General features: G+C 53.6%; 1 protein-coding gene across 2 annotated transcripts; it reads right to left on the reverse strand.

Moving 5' to 3' along the window:
- Nucleotides 1-1,540: 1,540 nt before the first annotated feature.
- On the reverse strand, nt 1,541-11,540 carry COQ8B (coenzyme Q8B). 2 transcript variants are annotated; one of them, XM_038767242.1, is made up of 15 exons: nt 11,464-11,540; nt 9,173-9,289; nt 8,375-8,557; nt 7,305-7,371; nt 7,094-7,171; nt 6,860-6,979; nt 5,712-5,797; nt 5,399-5,539; nt 5,170-5,251; nt 4,972-5,065; nt 4,743-4,884; nt 4,245-4,352; nt 3,510-3,575; nt 3,321-3,407; nt 1,541-2,117 (listed from the first exon to the last, which is right to left on the reverse strand). In XM_038767242.1, the coding sequence occupies exons 2-15, from the start codon at nt 9,284-9,286 to the stop codon at nt 1,803-1,805; spliced, it is 1,683 nt and encodes a 560-aa protein (XP_038623170.1). In that variant the 5' UTR covers nt 9,287-9,289; nt 11,464-11,540; the 3' UTR covers nt 1,541-1,802. The 2 variants fall into 2 exon arrangements, with proteins under 2 accessions (XP_038623170.1, XP_038623169.1); XM_038767241.1 differs by having other exon boundaries at nt 6,860-6,982.
- Between the last annotated feature and the right edge of the window lie 5,482 nt (nt 11,541-17,022).

Genomic DNA, 17,022 nt, shown 5'->3' on the forward strand with positions numbered 1-17,022 from the left:
CGCCCTGCCCTGCCAGGTTCTTACAGTGGGGGCTGGGGGGGTAGATGCCCGGGAAGCCTTGAGGTGGCCGGCTGCTGCCAGAACCGGTGCCCAGCATGCCACTGGCACCCAGGCGGGAGAGGAAAAAGAGTGGGGCCTGGTTACTGATTCTGCACCCCTCTGCGCTGGGCGAACGACCCAGGCGGTGGGTGGGGGGCCCGGGATGGGGGTGCCAGCTTTGGTGTCCATCCCAAAGCAGATGCTGAGCATTTTGGGGGAGCCACCCGCCGTCCGTTAAGGCCGGCTCCACTGGCCACACCAGCGCCGAGTAGCAGATGGCCCCGACCCGCCAACACGCTTGGCTATTCAGGGGGCGGGAAGGGGAAGGGAAGGAGGAAGAAGCAGAGGGGGAGAGAAATGGAAGTGGGGAGGGGCAGGGGAGGGGGTCAGAGCAGCCACGTCTGCAGGCTCCATTCCTCCCACCCAATAATAATTATGGTATTTGTTATGCTCTTAGTATGTGCCCAGCACTGTTCTAAGCGCTAGGAGAGATATTTATTGCATGCTTCCTACTACAAATTGTGGAATTTGTTAAGCACTTACTACGTGTTAGGCACTGTACCGAGTGCTGGGGTGGGTGCAAGCAAATGGGGTTGGACACAGTCTCTGTCCCAGGTGGGGCTCACAGTCTTAATCCCCATTTTACAGATGAGGTAACAGGCCCAGAGGAAGTGAAGCGACTAACCGAAGGTCACGCAGCAGCTAAGTGACGGAGCCTGGATTGGAATTTAGCTCCTTCTGACTCCCGGGCTCCTGCTCCATCGACTAGGCCACTGTGTGCACAGCACTGTACTAAGCGCTTGAGAGAGTACGTCAGAGTTGGTGGACACGTTCCCTACCCACGATGAGCTCACGGTCTAGAGGGATTGAGAAGCAGTGTGACCTAGGGGATGGAGCCTGGGCCTGGGAATCAGAAGGACCTGGATTCTAATCCTGACTCTGCCACCTAGTCTGCTGTGTGACCTTGGGCAAGTCACTTCACTTCTCTGGGCCTCAGAGACCTCATCTGTAAAGTGGGCGTTGAGACTGTGAACCCCACGTGGGACAGAGACTGTGTCCAACCCAATTTGCTTGTATTCACCCCAGCGCTTAGTACAGTGCCCGGCCCATAGTAATCACTTAAAAAATGCCATACTTATTATTAGTATTATTATCTGGAAAATGGGGATTGATTGTGGAAAGAGCACGGGCTTTGGAGTCAGAGGTCATGGGTTCGAATCCCGACTCCGCCACATGTCTGCTGTGTGATCTTGGGCAAGTCACTTAGCGTCTCTGGGCCTCAGTTACCTCATCTGTAAAATGGGGATTAAGACTGTGAGCCCCATGTGGGACAACCCGATCACCCTGTATCCTCCCCAGCGCTTAGAACAGTGCTTTGCACATAGTAAGCGCTTAACAAATGCCAATTATTATTATTATTGTGAGCCCCATATGGGGCAGGGACTGTGTCCAACCTAATTAGCCTGTATCTATCCCAGCGCTTAGTACTATGCCTGGCATGGAGTAAACACTTAAAAAATACCATTAAAAACAAAAACAAAAAAGAAAGCACCATCTCACTAGAAGCCCACGGCCGCAGGAGAAACTGGAGAGTGGGGTGACCAGAGGCCTTCACCCCCTTTTATTCTACTCCACCCACAGGCCTCCCCACCTCCGCAGATCACTGGCGGGGGGGGCCTCTCTTCCACTGAGTCAGGATGGCAACGTGGGCTGGGGGACAACCTTGGACCCCCTTCGCCAGGAGGCTGGAAGGAACAGGGGTCTCAAGCAGGGTGGGGGGTGTCGGAGGGGAGACTGGTGGTAGGGTGATGGGCCCAGTAGCTCTGGTAGACGGACTGGAACAGGTCCCGGCAGGGGATGGCAGCGTGGAGGCGGGAGCACGCCAGGAAGGTGCCCGCCAGCTTGCGATGCAGGGAGTAGGTCTCCTCGGGCGGCGGGCACAGGCGGTGCCGGAGCATCACGGGCACCAAGGCCTGGATTCGTCGGGTCGTCTCCTGCTCCCCAAAGTTGAAGGGCCCGGGGGCCGCAAACGCCTCTCCCAGGATCATCACCGCCTCCACGTGAGCTTCGGCGAAGGCCTGGGGGAGAGGGCCGGGAGTGCCAGGGAGGAGGGACAAGGGGTGGAAAAGGCGGAGGGGGTAGAGTGGTTCGGCAGTGTGGCCAGACAGAGCCCGATGGCCTTTTACCCCCTCTGCCCTTCTCCATGGTGGGGACCCTGGCCATGGGTGCTGAGAGGGCAGTGCCTGACCACCCCAGCAGGGGGCGCCCCTCCCTCTCTGATTAATCCCATCAAGCTGAATCCTTAATAATAAGAATTGGGGTATTCGTTATCAATCAATCAATCGTATTTATTGAGCGCTTACTGTGTGCAGAGCACTGTACTAAGCACTTGGGAAGTACAAGTTGACAACATATAGAGACAGTCCCTACCCAACAGTGGGCTCACAGTCTAAAAGGGGGAGACAGAGAACAGAACCAAACATACTAACAAAATAAAATAGAATAGGTATGTACAGGTAAAATAAATAAAGTAATAAATATGTACAAACATATATACATATAGGTGCTGTGGGGAAGGGAAGGAGGTAAGATGGGGGGATGGAGAGGGGGACGAAGGGGAGAGGAAGGAAGGGGCTCAGTCTGGGAAGGCCCCCTGGAGGAGGTGAGCTCTCAGTAGGGCCTTGAAGGGAGGAAGAGAGCTAGCTTGGCGGATGGGCAGAGGGAGGGCATTCCAGGCCCGGGGGATGACATGGGCCGGGAGTCGATGGTGGGACAGGTGAGAACGAGGTACGGTGAGGAGATTAGCAGCGGAGGAGCGGAGGGTGCGGGCTGGGCTGGAGAAGGAGAGAAGGGAGGTGAGGTAGGAGGGGGTGAGGTGATGGATGGACAGCCTTGAAGCCCAGGGTGAGGAGTTTCTGCCTGATGCGCAGATTGATTGGTAGCCACCGGAGATTTTTGAGGATTTTTGAGATTTTTGTTGGGCACTTTCTGTGTCCCAGGTACTATATTAGGAGCTGGGGGAGATACACGAGTTGGACACAGTCCCTGTGCCAAATGAGGCTCACAGTCTTCAGCCCTGTTTTCCAGACGAGAGAACTAAGGCACAGAGAAGTAAAGTGACTTATCCAAGGTCACACGGCAGATAAGTGGCAGAGGCAGGATTAGAACCCAGGTCCTTCCGATTCCCAAGTCCATGCTCAATCCACTAGGCCCCACAACATGCATCACTCACCTCTCCTTGCCTCCCTCGCCCTCAGTCAGCCCCCCCCCAGCTCTCTCACCTTCGTCTCAAAGCCCGTCAGGAATTTGAGGTCTCGGGATTTCTGCAGGACTCGTTCACGGTCCCCGTCCACGGCGGCTTTCACTACCTAGGAGTGGGGAGTGGGGCCGGGGGCCGGGTGAGTGGGCAGAGATGAGCAAGAGGCGGGTGGAGAGACTGTGGGGCAGGGGGTGGCGGAAGGGAGACCCACCTCAATATAATGGTCGGTGAATTCTGTGCCAAACGTCCGGCTTGCCCCAAAGTCCAGCAGGGCTACCTGAAACGGTCGCAGGTTTGGGTGGGGCAGGGGGAGAGCAGAGCACATCCATGTACCAGGCCGGGGGGCAGAGCCAGCCCCCTGGGACTCTGCCCCTTGCCCAAAATGGTGCAGGCAGTTGGATGCCTCATCCCTTCCAGTGGGCCCAAGGGGGACAGCTCCAAGTTTAATAATAATAATAATAATAATTATGGTGTTTGTTAAGCACTTACTATGTGCCAAGAACTGTTCTAGGTGCTGGGGTAATAATAATAATAATAATAATAATGATGGCATTTATTAAGTGCTTACTATATGCAAAGCACTGTTCTAAGCCCTGGGGAGGTTACAAGGTGATCAGGTAGTCCCACGGGGGGCTCACAGTCTTAATCCCCATTTTACAGATGAGGGAACTGAGGCACAGAGAAGTTAAGTGACTTGCCCAAAGTCAGATACAAGGTAGTCAGGTTGTCCCACGTGGGGCTCATAGTCCTAATCCCCATTTTACAGATGAGGTAACTGAGGCTCAGAGAAGTGAAGTGACTTTGTCCAAGGTCACACAGCAGACAAGTGGCGGAGCCGGGATACAAGTGGCGGAGCCAGCACCAGCCCAATTCTGGCTCTTCCTCCCCCAGCTCGCCCCAACCCCCATCCCGATGTCCCATGCCGGGGCTGGGGGGGGCATCCCACCTGATGCCTCTTGGCGTCGTAGAGGAAGTTGGCCCAGTTGGGATCGGTCTGCATGAAGCGGAACTCGAAGAGTTCACGGAGACAGAGCCGCAGCAGGTGGGAGCAGATCTGGGAGGATGGAGCGGACCCCCCCCAGCCATGTAATTATAATAACAATAATAACAGTGGTATCGGATGAGCGCTTACTATGTGCCAAGCACTGTTTAAGCACTAAGATTGGACACAGGTTGGACAGAGTCCACATGGGACTCACAGTCTCAATCCCCATTTTACAGATGAGGGAACTGAGGTCCAGACAAGTGAGGCTACTTGCCCAGGGTCACACAGCTGACAAGTGGCAGAGCCGGGAGGAGAACCCAGGTCAGGCCCAGGCTCTTTCTACTAGGCCACGCTGCTTCTTCAGGCATGCCCAGGGCCACCCAGTCTTCCCACCCTAGAGAGCCCGCCACTGCCCGGTTGCCCCATTGACCTGGGGAAGAGGCACAGGTGCCCCCTCACCTCGTTGCGGACGTCCTGGTCCAGCCCCTGGCACTGGTCCAGGGGGACCCCGCCGACCAGCTCCATCGCCAGCACCCGGCCCGTGCTCAGCTCTTCGATCACCTCGGGCACATGGAAGAAGGGGTCGCCCGCCAGGAGCTGCCTGGGCGAGGTCAGAGTCGGGGGAGGGAGGCTGGGCCCCGTCCCCGCGCGCCCGTTCTCCTGCCCGCCCGCCTGGCTCGGCCCTCACCTGAAATTGCGGGCGCAGGCGGCCTCTCGCAGGTAATCACACTCCCAGGCCAGTTCCCGCTGCAGCACCCGGAGGCTCTGGTCCGCAAAGAGGCCTGGGAGGGGAGCGGCGCAGTCAGCTGATCCCCATCTCGGCCGCTCGGGGACGGGGAGGGGGGTCCGTCCGCCCCAGCCGCAGGCCACGAGCCCCGGGACTCACCCTCGGGCAGGGCCATGCTCATCTTCAAAATGGCCAGCAGATTGTCCACGTCGCTCTGGATGCTCTGAGCCACACCTGGATACTGGAGGGCGGCAGGGGTGAGCATCGCGTCCACGTGGCAGGGGAGGAGCGGGGAGGCGCAGGGCTCCCCGCCCCCAGCCCTGGTTGACCCCGCTCTCCCAGACACAGGAGCCCCGTTGCCCCCTAAGCCTCTCCTCCGCCCGCTTACCTGGATCTTGAGTGCCACCTCGGTCCCGTCCCGGAGGACCCCCTGGTGAACCTGTCCGATGGAGGCGGCGGCAAAGGGCACCTCCTCAAACTCTGCCACCTTCGCCCTCCAGTCAGGGCCCAGCTCCTCCTCCAGGACTCGCTACCAGACGGGTGGAGGAAGGACAGCCCTTGATGCCTTTTCTCCCCCAGGCACCGCCGGGCTGGGAAACCCCCAGCAGCATCCCCCGGGGAAGCCGCCGCGGGCAGAGCGCCCGGCTTGTACCCGCCTCGGCACCCAACCCGCTCTCCCCCGCCCCCGGGATCCAACTCACTGCCATCTGCCAAGGTGGCATGAAGTCCGCGCTCTGCCGCACCCTCTCAAAGATGCGCTGCAGCTGGGGACTGATGAAGCTGTTGTCTGAGAGGGAAAGGAGCAAGGAGGTGAGCTCGGATCGGGGGTGTTTGGGGGCTTGGACTCTCTGACAGTCAACTGTATTTATTGAACACCTGGGAGCACTTCTCCAAGTGGCCTTCCCTGACTAAGCCCTCCTTTCCTCTTCTCCAACACCCTTCTACGTTGCCGTGACTTGCTCCCTTTATTCATCCTCCCTGCCCCAGCCCCACAGCACCTGTGTCCCTGTCATTTATTTACATATAATGTCTGTCTCCCCCTCTAGAATGTAAGCTTGTTGTGGGCAGGGAATGTGTCTGTTATATTGTTACACTGCACTCTCCCAACCGCTTAGTGCAGTGCTTCTGCCCACAGTAAGCGCTCGATAAATGACTGGTAGAGTACAATATAATCGTTACATTGCACTCTCCCAAGTGCTCAGTGCAGTGCTTCTGCCCACAGTAAGCGCTCGATAAATGACTGGTAGAGTATCATCATCATCATCATCAATCGTATTTATTGAGTGCTTAGTGTGTGCAGAGCACTGTACTAAGCGCTTGGGAAGTACAAGTTGGCAACATATAGAGACAGCCCCTACCCAACAGTGGGCTCACAGTCTAAAAGGGGGAATAGAGTACAATATAACAGACACATTTACTGTCCACAACAAGCTTAAAAGTCTAGAAGGGGAGACTGACATTTATATAAATACAACTACACGTATGTATATGTGATTATTATTATTACTACTACTACTAATGGTGCTTGTTACGCGCTTAGTATGTGCCAAGCACTGTTCTAAGCACTGGGGTAGACACAAGTTTATCAGGTTGGACACAGTCCCTGTCCCACATGGGGTTCGGAGACTTAATTCCCATTTTCCAGATGAGGTAACTGAGGCCCAGAGAAGTGAAGCGACTTGCCCAAGGTCACACACAGGAGACATGTGGCAAAGCTGGGATCAGAACCCAGGTCCTTCTGTCTCCTTGGCCTGCATGCTGTCCGTTAAATGGCGCCGCTTCGCTTAAGTGCTGTCCCCCACGACCGTGCCTGGCCCAGAGTGCCCCAGGGGCACTCCCCGGACCTCACCCTGGATGCTCAGCATCTGGCCGATCTTGAGGGCGGCACCCCGCACCGTGCACAGCGTCTCCACAATCCGCTCTGCGTTGGCCTCCGACAGGAAGGCGCTGCCGCTCAGCAGAGAGCCGGCTTCTGGGGAGAGTCGGAGGCGTGGCACGGCTCCGTGGGGCAGCGGGGGCATAGGTGGTCCCTAGATACCCTCTCCCACGTGCCCAGGGCCCACCCTTGGGTGCCTGTGCTTACCCGCGGGCGGCTGCCGCCCGGACAAACCCTTCTTGGCCACCTCTGCCAGCGCACCGAGGCCCAGGCCCACCGCCAGGCCTACAGAGAGAGAATAAGCAGCCACTCCAGGGCTTCGGACCCTCAAGTCTCTGCCCAGTGTCCCGAAGCCCAGGCCCAGCCTCCCCTTGCCTCATAACCGCCCTCCTCCATGCCCTCCCGAGGTGGCACCTACCCCCGAAGTTGGCAAGCCGACTGAGGCGTGATGCGGGCACCCTCCGCTCCCGGGCCCGCTCGCTCAGCTGGAGAATAAGGGGGCGGTGGCTCAGAGTGGCGGACGGGGGAGGGGAGGAGCTGGGGGGGTCTCTGCAGCTCCAGGGACGGGGAGGATGGTGAATGGGACTGAGGGCGAGAGATGAGAGAGGTGGAGGTGGGGGACCGGTGGAGAAGGGGAGGGGATGAAACTCAGCATCCTTGGATGGTACATGCAAACCAGATACAAATTGGGTCGTTGGCATCCTAGGACCTGGCACTTGGATTAACAGGCTCTGGTGGGCAGAACCTGTTGGATCCCATAGTGACAGGGCAGTGCCGGAGGGGGACGGGGGAAGGAGTCAGTCAATTGTATTTATTGAGCGCTTACTGTGGGCAGAGCACTGTACCAAGCGCTGGGGAGAGTACAATAGAACAATACAACAGACGCATTCCTCACCCACAGTGACCTTACAGGCTCGAGAGGGAGGTGGACATCAACATAAATAAAATTACAGATCTGTACATAAGTGCTGGGGCTGGGAGCATGAATAAAGGGAGCATGTCAAGGCGGCGTAGAGGGAGTGGGAAAAGAGGAAGGGAGGGTTTAGTCAGGGAAGGCTGCTTGGAGGAGATGGGCCTTCAATACGGCTTTGAAGGGGGCAAGAGTAACCGTCTGTTGCACTGGAGGAGGGAGGGTGTTTCAGGCCAGAGGTGGGACGTTGGCTAGAGGTCGGCGGTGAGATAGACGAGATCGAGGTACATTGAGGAGGCTGGCATTTGAGGAGCGAAGTGCGTGGGCTGGGTTGTAGCAGGAGAGCAGCTAAGTGAGGTAAGAGGGAGCGAGGGGATTGACTGCTTTAAAGCCGATGGTGAGGAGGTTTCTGCTTGATGCTGAGGTGGAGTCCTCCTCTGGACTGTAAGGTCATTGTGGGGAGGGAATGTGTCTGTTATATTGTTGTATCGTACTCTCCCACGTGCTTAACGCTCTGCACATAGTAAGCGCTCAATAAGTAGGGCTGACTGGCTGGCCGGAGGGGAGGGCGGGCCTACCTTCTGGCGAGGGGGCCTGACTTTGTCTTCCAACCCTTTCCTGGTCTTGGCCTCACGGGCTCGGCGGATCTCCTCCTGTCCCAGGCCCCGGCCGGGTCCATCCTGGTGCACGGTCCTGGGGTGTCCCCGGGATTCCCAGCTGCCCCGGCTGGGGGACTCTTGCTGTTGAGAGACCCAGGGCCGCTGAGAGGCCCCCTAATAATTCATCATTATGGCATTTTTTAAAATATGGCATTTGTTAAGCGCTTACAATGTGCCGGGGACTGTACTAAGCCCTGGGATAGATACAAGTTAATCAGGTTGGACATAGCCCCTGTCTCACATAGGGCTCACTGACTAAATTCCCATTTTACAGAGGAGGTATTTGTTAAGTGCTTAGAATGCGTCAAACACTGTTCCAAGTGTAGACTCCAAGGGGTAGACTCAAGGAATTCAGATTGGACACAGTCCCTGTCCCACATGAGGCTAAATTAGAGGGAGGGAGATTTAAACCCCGTTTGACAGATGAGGTAACTGAGGCATGGAGAAATGAAGTGACTTGCTCAAGGCCGCACAGGAGGAGCTGGGATTGGAACCCAGGCCCTCTGACACCCAGTCCCGTGCCCCTTCTACTTGGCCACGTTACTTCTCCCAGAAAGGTCACTTGGGCTCCCCGATAGCCCATGTGTAAAGACCCCTCACCCCACTTGAGCCACCATGGCCCAAACTTCCTAATCCCTCTCTCCAGATGCTCTGGCTCTGCCCTTCCCTCTTCCCATCTCCCCCCGGGGGGTCCCGCACCTCTCCTGGGGGTCTTACCCGTCTGTGTGTCCCCTCAGCAGAGCCGCTAAATGCACGAAGACCCCGGCCCAGCGCCAGGGCCTTGGTCACCCCCACGCTCCCATGGAGAACGGACGGTGCCTTCGGCCACATGATCTGAGGGTCAAGGTCAGGGTCAGCCTGCTCTCCTGGCCCCCCCTTCCCTGAAGGCCCCTTGGTCCCTATTCCGGCCCCACCCCCTTCTGCCCCCCACGATCTCCTTTTCCTTCCCCACCCTCCCTCACCCTCCATTTAATGCCCAATCTCCACAGTGCTCCCCTCAATTAAAGAACCAGTGCTGACCCCAGGCCCTCATTAAAGGGTCAGGCCCTCACCAAATCCTAGTCAAGGGCCCGCCCCCCCACCAAATCCTCTTTAAGGGCCCGCCCCCCACCAATTCCCATTTAAAGGGCCAGCCCCAAGACCCTCATACCCCACGCACACACATGCATCCCAGACTCTCCCCACGACACACACACACGTGCTCCCAGACCCTCTTTCCCCACAAACACACACATACATATGCCCCCAGACCCTCTTTTCCCCCCCAACCCACTCACACATGTGCCCCCAGACCCTCTTTTTTTTTTGGTATTTGTTAAGTGCTTACTATGTGCAAAGCACTGTTCTAAGCGCTTTCCCCACAAACACACACATATAAACCCAAAGCCTCTTTTCCCACACACTCGTGCCCCCAGACCCTCTTTCCCCCAAAACACACATACACTCCTCCAGGCCCTCTTTTCCCACACACTCACACACACCCCCAGACCCTCTTCCCCCCCCCACACCCACACATATGCCCCAGACCCTCTTTTTCCCACACACACACTCACACACGTGCCCCCAGACCCTCTTTCCCCCACAAGTGCACACACACACACACATTCATCATTCATTCAATCGTATTTATTGAGCGCTTACTGTGCAGAGCACTGAACTAAGCGCTTGGGAAGTACAAGTCTGCAACATATAGAGACGGTCCCTGCCCAATAACGGGCTCACAGTCTAGAAGGAGGAGACAGACAACAGAACAAAACACAACACACATGCCCCCAAACCCTCTTTCCCCACAAATACACACACACACGCCTCCAGACCCTCTTTTCCCCACAAGCACACACACACACACTCATCATTCATTCCATCGTATTTATTGAGTGCTTACTGTGTGCAGAGCACTGGACTAAGCGCTTGGGATAAGAGACATGGTCCCTGCCCAATAACGGGCTCACAGTCTAGAAGGGGGAGACAGACAACAGAACAAAACACAACACATATGCCCCCGAACCCTCTTTTCCCCCACAAATACACACACACACACGCCTCCAGGCCCTCTTTTCCCCCCACACTCACAGACGTGCCCCCAGCCCTCCTTTTTTTTTTAAATGGCATTTATTAAGGGCTTACTATGTGCAGAGCACTGTTCTAAGCGCTGGGGAATTTACAAGGTGATCAGGTTGTCCCACGTGGGGCTCCCAGTCTTCATCCCCATTTTACAGATGAGGGAACTGAGGCCCAGAGAAGTTAAGTGGCTTGCCCAAAGTCACACAGTTGACAAGTGGTGGAGCCGGGATTTGAACCCATGACCTCTGACTCCAAAGCCCGGGCTTTTTCCACTGAGCCACGCTGCTTCTCTTTCCCCACAAACACACACACACGCCCCCAGACCCTCTTCTCCCCCAGACACGTGCCCCCAGACCTTCTTTCAATCAGTCAATCAATCGTATTTATTGAGCGCTTACTGTGTGCAGAGCAACCAATCAATCAATCAATCGTATTTATTGAGCGCTTACTATGTGCAGAGCACTGTACGAAGTGCTTGGGAAGTACAAATTGGCAACATATAGAGACAGTCCCTACCCAACAGTGGGCTCACAGTCTAAAAGGGGGAGACAGAGAACAAAACCAAACATACTAACAAAATAAAATAAATAGGATAGATATGTACGAGTAAAATAAATAAATAAATAAATACAGTAATAAATATGTACAAATATATAGACATATATACAGGTGCTGTGGGGAAGGGAAGGAGGTAAGATGGGGGGGATGGAGAGGGAGACGAGGGGGAGAGGAAGGAAGGGGCTCAGTCTGGGAAGGCCTCCTGGAGGAGGTGAGCTCTCAGCAGGGCCACAGCAGCACTGTACTAAGCGCTTAGCACTGTACTAGCACTTAGCACTTTCCCCACAAACACACACACACGTGGCCCCAGACCCTCTCTCCCCCCACCCCACTAACACACACAAACAGACAGACAGACACACAAACACAAACACACAAAACCCTACCTCCACACTCTGCTGGGCCTCCCGAATTTCCGGGCGGATCAAATCCTACCCCCGGCTCTGACCTCCAGCCAATAGCGTCCTGGGAAAGGATGATTGACAGCTCCGGCAGCCGCTCGTAGCGCCTAAAAGGGAGTAGGGGGCGGGCCGGGCTCGGCTCCCACAGGGCACTGATAATATTTATTATTCATTCAAGTCGTGTTTATTGAGGGCTTACTGTGTGCAAAGCACTGCACTAAGCCCTGGGAAACAATTCCCGGGCTGGAATTAGATAGGTCCCTGGCTCGCAAGAGGCTCTCAATCTTAATAATAATTGTGGTATTTAATAATAATAATAATGATGGCATTTGTTAAGCGCTTACTATGTGCAAAGCACTGTTCTAAGCGCTGGGGGGATACAGTGGGATCAAATTGCCCCACGTGGGGCTCACAGTCTTAATCCTCATTTTACAGATGAGGTAACTGAGGCTCAGAGAATCAATCAATCAATCGTATTTATTGAGCGCTTACTGTGTGCAGAGCACTGTACTAAGCGCTTGGGAAGTACAAGTTGGCAACATATAGAGATAGTCCCTACCCAACAGTGGGCTCACAGTCTAAAAGGACTAAGAGGACTAAGGACTAAGAGAAGTTAAGTGACTTGCCCAAGGTCACACAGCAGACGTGTGGCGGAGCTGGGATTCGAACCCATGACCTCTGACCTCAAAGCCCGTGCTCTTTCCACTGAGCCATGCTGCTTCCACCCGTCCACATGTTTCGTTTTGTTGTCTGTCTCCCCCTTCTAGACTGTGAGCTCATTGTTGGGTAGGGACCGTCTCTATATGTTGCCTACTTGTACTTCCCAAGCGCTTAGTACAGTGCTCTGCACACAGTAAGCGCTCAATAAATACGATTGAATGAATGAATGAATGTAGGGTTCACAGTCTCAACCCCCACTTTAAAGATGAGAGAACTCAGGCATAGAGAAGTGAAGTAACTTGCCCATGGTCACAGAGCAGACATGGATGGAGTCAAGATTAGAACCCATGACCTTCTGACTCTCAGGCCTGTATTTTGTCCACTACTCCCTGTTGCCTCCCAGGAGCTCCTTTGCCTTTTTCCCCCTCTAGACTGTAGGCTCCTTATGGGCAGGGAACTTGCCTACCAACTGTGTTATATTGTGTTCTCCCAAGCGCTTAGTACAGTGTTCTGCACACAGAAAGCTCTCAATAAAATACCTTCGATTGCTTGCTTGATTGACAGTCATGGAGCAGTGATGGAGCGAGATGAATGGGGGGGAGAGGAAAATGAATCAATCAATCATGTGCAGAGATGTTCCACCATTAAGCCCTCTTTTCCATAATAATAATTAATAATTATAATAAGGATATTTGTTAAGCGCATACTGTGTGTCAGGAATACTCCCTCTCCTTTCTGCGTCATTTATGCACTAAGACCTGTACCCTTTGAGCACTTGGTACTCACCACACCTTCAGCCCCACAGCACTTATCTATACTCCTCTAGACTAAGCTCTTTGACAGCAGGTAGTATCTCTACCAACTCTATTGTATTATACTCTCCCAAGCTCTTGGTACAATGGTCTGCAAACAGTAAAGACTCAGTGAGTACCATCGATTGACAGTGGAGGACTGTACTAAGCGCTTGGAGTGTACAATACAACAGAGTCGGTAGATGTTTTCCATACCCACAAAGAAAGAAGTCAGAACTGGGGATGTAGATTTGGGAATCATCCAAGTAGAGATGGAAGCCCCGTGGGAGGGATCAAGTTCTCCAAGGGAGTGGGTGTAGATGGAGAATAGAAAGTGACCCAGAACTGTGCCTTGAGGGACCCCCACATTTAGGGGGTGGAAGACAGAGGAGGAGCCCATGAAAGAGACTGAGAATGAACGACCAGATAGAAGGAGAACCAGGAGAGGACAGTGTCAGTGAAGCTGAGGTTGGATCATGTTTCCAGGAGGAGGGGGTGGTCCACAGTGTCAAAAGCAGCTGAGAGGTCAAGGAGGATTAGGATGGAGTAGAGGCTGTTGGATTTGGCAAGAAGGAGATCACTAGTGACCTTTGAGAGGGCCGTTTCTGTGGAGCGAAGGGGGCAGAAGCCAGATTGGAAGGGGATCAAGTAGAGAACTGGAAGAGAGGAACTTGAGACAACAGGTGTAAACAGCTTACACAGGGAGTTTGGAGAGGAATGGTAAGAGGGAGATGGGGTGATAACTGAAGGGACTGGGAGATATTTTTTAGACTATGGGAGACATGAGCATGTTTGAAAGCAATGGAGAAGAAGCCTTTGGAAAGTGAATGGTTGAAGATGGCGATAAGGGAGGGAAGGAGGGAGGAGACAAGTGTTTTGATAAGGTGTGAAGGGGTGGAGATCAGAGGAGCAGATGGAGGGGACCGAATTTGAACTGAGGTAGGAGATCTCTTGAGATACTGCTGGGAAGTAATTGTGGTATTTAATTGTGGCATTAATTATGTGCTTACTTTGTGTTAAGCCCTGTACTAAGCACTGGGTTGGGTGTGAGATAATCAGGTTAGACACAGTGCCTGTCCCAAATGGGGCTCACAGCCTAAGTTGGAGGGAGAATGGGTATTGAATCCCCATTTAACAGATGAGGAAACTGAGGCACCGAGAAGTCAAGTGACTTGCCCAAGATCACACAGCAGGCAAGTGGCAGAGTCAGGATTACAACCTAAGTCTTGTCTCCCAGGCCTGGGCTCTTTCCACTAGGCCCTGCTGAGCATCAAAGAAGGGCCGGAGAAGAGAGGGGTTGGAAATAATAATTATGGTACTCATTAAGCACTTACTATGTGCCAAGCACTGTTCTGGGGTAGATACAAGTTAATCAGGTTAATCAGGCGATCCCCTTGGCTGATCACATCTACCTGGCTGGGCCTTCCCCTCTTCTGACCTCCCCAACCCTGCAGACCTGCTTGCTTGTTGCCCTCCTGGTGCAAAGCCAGAGGGAGAAGAGAAAAGAGGGGGTGGGGGAAGACAAGTACCCCCATGCCCCATTGGGTGTTTTTGGTTTTTTTTTTATAGTATTTGTTACGTGCTTACAGTGTGACAGGCGCTGTAGCTAAACACTGGGGTAGAAACAGGCTAATCAGATTGGGTTCAGTCCCTGTCCCACATGGGGCTCACAGTCTGAATCCCCATTTTACAGATGATGGAACTGAGGCACAGTGAAGTAAAGTGACTTGCCTAAGGTCGCACAGTAAACATGTAGTGGAGCCGGGATTAAAACCCAGGTCCTTTAACTCCCAGCTCCTTGCTCATTTCACTAGACCACGCTTCTTCTCAGGATCAATCAATCAATCAATCGTATTTATTGAGCGCTTACTATGTGCAGAGCACTGTACTAAGCACTTGGGAAGTACAAATTGGCAACACATTGAGACAGTCCCTACCCAACAGTGGGCTCACAGTCTAAAAGGGGGAGACAGAGAACAAGGATCACTTTATTAATTTTTTTAAATGGTATTTGTTAAACACTATGTGCCAGGCACTGTATTATATGCTGGGGTAGATACAAGATAATCAGGCTGGGCACAGTCCACGTCCAATGTGGGGCTCACAGCTGCTCTGTGACCTTGGGCAAGTCACTTCACTTCTGTGGGCCTCAGTTCCCTCATCTAGAAAATGGGATTAAGACTGTGAGCGCCATGTTGGACAGGGAATGTGTCCAACCTGATTAACTTGTATAGAGAAATGTATGGGACATCCTGATCACCTTGTAACCTCCCCAGCGCTTAGAACAGTGCTTTGCACATAGTAAGCGCTTAATAAATGGTATCATTATTATTATTATTATGGCGTAGTGGATAGAGCAAAGGCCCAAGAGTCAGAAGGTTGTGGGTTCTAATGCCACCTCTGCCACTTGTCTGCCGTGTGAACTTGGGCAAGTCACTTCACTTCTCTGTGCCTCTGTTACCTCATCTGTAAAATGGAGATCGAGGCTGGGAGCCCCTTGTCGGGCAGGGACGGTGTCCATGGATTTGCTTGTATTCACCCCAGCGCTTAGTACAGTGCAAGTGCTTAACAAATACCACAATTATTATTATTGTGCTTAGAACAGTGCTTGGCACGTACTAAGCGCTTAACGAGTATCATAATAATAATCCTCATTTTACAGATGAGGTAACTGAGGTAAGGGGAGGGAAGTGACTTGTCCAAGATCACACAGCAATCCCTCCAATCCTCCAGAATTAGATCTGGCTGAACACCTTGTTCGAGCCATTTCAGACGGGAAAGAGATGGACCCCAAGGGAGGAGCAGGAGTCTGGGCTTGCTCAGGTTGCTGAGTAGTGAGCCCACTGTTGGGTAGGGACCGTCTCTAGATGTTGCCAACTTGTACTTCCCAAGCACTTAGTACAGTGCTCTGCACACAGTAAGCGCTCAATAAATACAATTGAATGAATGAATGAATGGTGGGACTCCTCCTGCTCACCAGACACACGTAGGCCGGCGTCACTAGAGACCAGTTGGAAGTGCTCACCTGATCCTCCTCCACGCTGGAATCCACAGAGGCATCAGGGCCGTAGGAAGGGAGAAGGAGCATTGCCTAGTGGCTGGAGCACTGGCCCGGGAGTCAGAAGGATCTGGGTTCTAATCCCAACTTTGCCACTTGACTCCTGTGTGACCTTGGGCAAGTCAAGTGGCTTAGTGGATAGAGCGTGGTCCTGGGAGTCAGAAGGATCTAATAGTTACCGTATTTGTTCAGCACTTACTATATGCCAGGCACTGTACCAAGTGCTGGTGGGGTTGGGGGTGTACAAGAAAATCGGGATGGACACAGTCCCTGTCCTTTATAGGGCGCACAGTCTTCATCCCCACTTTACAGATGAAGTAACTGAGGCCCAGAGAAGCAAAGTAACTTGCCCAAAGCCACCCAGCAAACCTGGGTTCTAATCCCGGCTCTGCCACATGTCTGCTGTGTGCAAGTCACTTCATTTCTCGGGGCCTCAGTTCCCTCCTCTGTAAAATGGGAATTAAGAACATGAGCCCCACGTGGGACGGGGACTGTGCCCAACCAGATTAACTTGTCTCTACCCCAGTGCTTAGAACAGTGCTTGGCCCAGAGTAAGCGCTTAACAAGTACCATTATTATTATAACTTCACTTCTCTGCACCTCAGTCCTCTCGTCTTTAAAATGGGGATTAAGACTGTGAGACCTATGTGGGACAGGGGCTGTGTCCCACCTGATCACTTTGTATCTATCCCGGCGTTTCAAACAGTGCCTGGCACATAGTAAGCGCTTAAGAAATACCAGAAAAAAAAGAGGGAGTGGGCCTTCCCTCCTCCCCCCCACCCCTTCCCTTCCGCCCACCGGTTCTGAGCCCAGGCGCTGACGGAGAGTGAGGCAATGTTGGCATCTGTTCAAGCATTACCAGCTGCCTTCACAGAAGTTGCCAGTAAGGAGTGCCCAAGGCCAAGGGAAAGAGCCGGGAAGTGGGTGACTCAGAGGAGATGTGTTGAGGGGGTGGGGGAGATGCCAGCTCCCGCTACCGCCCTTCCCTCCAAACCAACCTCTCCACTTTTGGGGTCAAGAAGCCCTCCGGAACTA

This window comes from Tachyglossus aculeatus, chromosome 26 (assembly GCF_015852505.1).
Source record: "Tachyglossus aculeatus isolate mTacAcu1 chromosome 26, mTacAcu1.pri, whole genome shotgun sequence".
Classification (NCBI taxonomy): domain Eukaryota; kingdom Metazoa; phylum Chordata; class Mammalia; order Monotremata; family Tachyglossidae; genus Tachyglossus; species Tachyglossus aculeatus.

Excerpts from the sequence above, each read along its gene's own strand:
- COQ8B (XM_038767241.1), bottom strand. The coding sequence starts at position 9,286 with ATGTGGCCGAAGGCACCGTCCGTTCTCCATGGGAGCGTGGGGGTGACC. Across the intron at positions 8,558-9,172 it reads CTGAGGGGACACACAGACGG|CGGCCCTGGGTCTCTCAACA; the intron begins GTAAGACCCCCA and ends GGGGCCTCTCAG. Across the intron at positions 5,252-5,398 it reads AGGTGGCACTCAAGATCCAG|TATCCAGGTGTGGCTCAGAG; the intron begins GTAAGCGGGCGG and ends GCCGCCCTCCAG.